This window comes from Dipodomys ordii, unplaced genomic scaffold (assembly GCF_000151885.1).
Source record: "Dipodomys ordii isolate 6190 unplaced genomic scaffold, Dord_2.0 Scaffold74, whole genome shotgun sequence".
Taxonomy (NCBI): Eukaryota; Metazoa; Chordata; class Mammalia; order Rodentia; family Heteromyidae; genus Dipodomys; species Dipodomys ordii.
Window position 1 is genome coordinate 5,191,833 of NW_012267290.1, and position 3,201 is coordinate 5,195,033.

Here is a 3,201-nt window from a genome sequence, read left to right on the forward strand (position 1 = left end):
CCCCCCCCCCCAGCAAACAGGAAAACCAAGCTGCTCTGCTCCGGAGAAAGCGCAGAGAAATTAAAGCTCTAAGCCATTTCTCAATGTCTCCTGCTTTGCTCCTTTGCTTCCTTCCTTCTCCTTCTCTCCTTTCCTTAATTACTTCCTGTCTTCCTTCCTTCTTTTCCTTCTGTCTTCCCTTTCTTTTTACCTCCTTTCTTCCCTAATTCCCTTTTCCCTTCCTAGAATTAGAACTCAGAAATTAGAGGATGGTTATTAAGGTATAACATCCTATCTGAACTGAAAACAGTAGATTTCTTTCTGAGCAAGTGTAAACTACCCTTGGGGTTTGGTTTGGCCATGAGAAATCATTTTCCTCATTGGATATCATGGTGACTCAACCAATCAAAAGGCAAATATCAGGAGAACACAGCTCAACCCTAGTCTGAAGTTCAGAGACCCCATCTCCATGGAAAAATAAGGGCATGCTTGTATGTCCCTGCCATCCCAACTACAGCAACAAGCATAAATAAGAAGGTGAGAGAAGTAAAAACCAACGGGTCTGTGCCATGATGCTCTTACCTTCTTCATCCAAAACAAAGCTGGAGGACACACCATCCGTGTCACTTACGGACACGGAGTAGGTCCCTATGTCCACTTTATCTGGAGCCATAAAGTACAGACGTGAGCTGAAAATGAGGAGGAGAGGAGGGCGTCAGCCGTGTCTGCTGGCTGCTCCCGGGTTCACGGGTGCAGCTCCCCCACTCCAGGGGACTCACCGATCGCCCTCCGTGTGGACCCTGAACCTGTCCTCGTCGGCGATCTCTTCGTAGGACTTGCACCACGTGAACAGGGAGGCGTCGGTCATTTCCTGGCAGTCAAACTCCAGGTAGATGTCACCCTGCTCGTCCACACCGGCGCTGACCTCCTTGGTGCCTGTGGAGGAGAGCCCAGGAGCCTCAGGAATGCCACGTCCTCCGGATTCCTTTTTGGGGCAGGAGGTGGCCCAGGAGGAGGGCTCATCTTTCACCGAATCATCACTTCTCATTTCATGCCCACCGCTGTCGTGACAGCCACAAAAGAACCCACAGAACCTCCCAGCAGCCGGTGGCTGTGCGGCAGCCCGCTCAGCCATGCTAACTCGTGAGGAGTTAGCTTCCGACTGCTCCCCACCCCGTGTCCTTCCCACCGAGGAAGCCGGGCTGCTGGCCTGGCCACCTGTCCTCCCCGAGACCCACCTCCCACGCCCACAGCCAGCTTCACACCGCCCGCGCCTCCCTCTCCACCGCGGCTGCTTGGTTGGTTTTTGCCCAGGCGGAGGTGCTTGCTCGGTTTGCTGTGTTCTGATGCACACAGTCAGGATCTGTCTCTTAGAACGCAGGGGTGGAAGAGGCCCTGCTTGGCGTGGCCAGCCAGTGGGAGGGCTGAAGCCACACACGCACACACCCACTGCCTGCCGCAAGCGCCACACACTCGCGGCCGAGGGGCCAGGCTCACCTGGCCGGGCCTCCACCAACACTGGCTCCGAGGTGTCTGAGGGCTTCCCGGGCCCGCTGGCGTTCACCGCGCGGACTCTGAAGACGTAGGTCTGGCCCTGCTGCAGGCCACACACCTTGAGACAGCGGGGAAAGGGGTGAGGCTGGAGACCACAAACAACATGCCTCCGCCCGGCCAGGGGCACGCCTTCCTGCTCCGCCCGGACCCCCCCACCCCCCCGGCCAAACTCGGTTTCTGGTTGAAAAGCTGGACGGAGCCACAGAGCAGCAGAGAGCAAAGGAGATCCTCAGCCACACAGCCTCGCAGGCAGGAACGAAGGGACCTGGGAACCCCCTTTCCCACTGACTGGTTGCGGTTTGGTGTTGATGTTTAACATAGTCCTATCTACACGTGACTATCAACTGAAAAGCATCCTGTGGCCACGTCAGAATTAAGGCTCTGCTTATGTGCACATGTGTGCACACGGGCACCTGCGTCGTGGCTGGACTCATCTGTCCTGCGTGGGCACAGTCTGTCCCTGGCCCCGGGACAGCAGGGCCTGGCCCAGCTGTGGGCCTCTCTCAAAGGGAGGGTCTCAAACGGAGGTCTCGGAACCAGGGCAGCTGAGCAAACACAACAGGTACGTGGGCTATCCCATTGTACACAACCCATGTATGTACACATATCCCGGTGCACATGACACATACACACCCTGGTGTACATGACACAGACACGGACACACACTCCATTGTACGTGACGCAGACACGTACCCCGGTGTACATGACACAGACACATACCCCACACATGCATGTACACATACCCCAGTGTACATGACACATGCATGTACGCATACCCCAGTGTACATGACACATGCATGTACACATACCCCGGTGCACATGACACATGCATGTACGCATGCCCCAGTGTACATGACACAGACACGGACACATACCCCGGTGCACATGACACAGACACAGACACATACCCCGGTGTACATGACACATGCATGTACACATACCCCAGTGTACATGACACAGACACGGACACATACCCTGGTGTACGTGACACAGACACGGACACATACCCCGGTGTACGTGACACAGACACGGACACATACCCCAGTGTACATGACACAGGCACGGACACGTACCCCTGTGTACGTGACACAGGCACGGGCCCCAGTGTGTGTGGCTGGTGCCACCCTCCGGCCCTCGCTGCCCTGTGGAGTCTCCCGCCCCAGCTCCTCAGGGCACTGTGCCAGGCAGCTGGGGACCTGAGCCAGTTTCCTACAGGAACCAAAAGTGTTTTCAGATAAAAGAAAATACAGAATGAGCGAATCACCTTCAGATAGCGATTCGGAGTCGCCGCCTCAGTCACGGTCTTCCATTCACCGGCATCCTTTTCCTTGAAGTCCACAAGGTACCCCGAGACTGGGCTGCTGCCGGCGTACACCGGGGCCTTCCACAGCATGACCAGCGAGGTGTTCCGGACCTCGCAGAACGTCAGGTCGTAGGCGGGACCTGGGGGCACACAGGACCGTGCACGAGCCACTCCGGGGCCCAGCCCCCCCCCCTGAGCCCACCGTGGCCTGGCAGAGGCCTCCCAATGACCCTGGGCCGGAAGGTGCCAGCCGGGGCCCCTGCAGCCCACCGGGCTTCCGGGTGATGGTGGTGTGCCAAGTGACTCCAGCCACCTCCTCGTGAGCCAGCAGACCTCGGAGAGAAACGCTGCTGGCGGCGGGGGGG

General features: G+C 57.6%; 1 protein-coding gene across 1 annotated transcript in view; it reads right to left on the reverse strand.

The window, feature by feature from the left end:
- Nucleotides 1–3,201, reverse strand: part of Myom2 (myomesin 2) — a 63,782-nt gene that overhangs the window by 25,208 nt on the left and 35,373 nt on the right. Inside the window, exons 19-22 of the mRNA XM_013024216.1 lie at nucleotides 2,798–2,976; nucleotides 1,477–1,591; nucleotides 759–915; nucleotides 534–668 (exon numbers count right to left, since the gene is read on the reverse strand). Coding sequence (XP_012879670.1) covers nucleotides 534–668; nucleotides 759–915; nucleotides 1,477–1,591; nucleotides 2,798–2,976 — 586 coding nt within the window. The remainder of the gene's footprint in view (nucleotides 1–533; nucleotides 669–758; nucleotides 916–1,476; nucleotides 1,592–2,797; nucleotides 2,977–3,201) is intronic.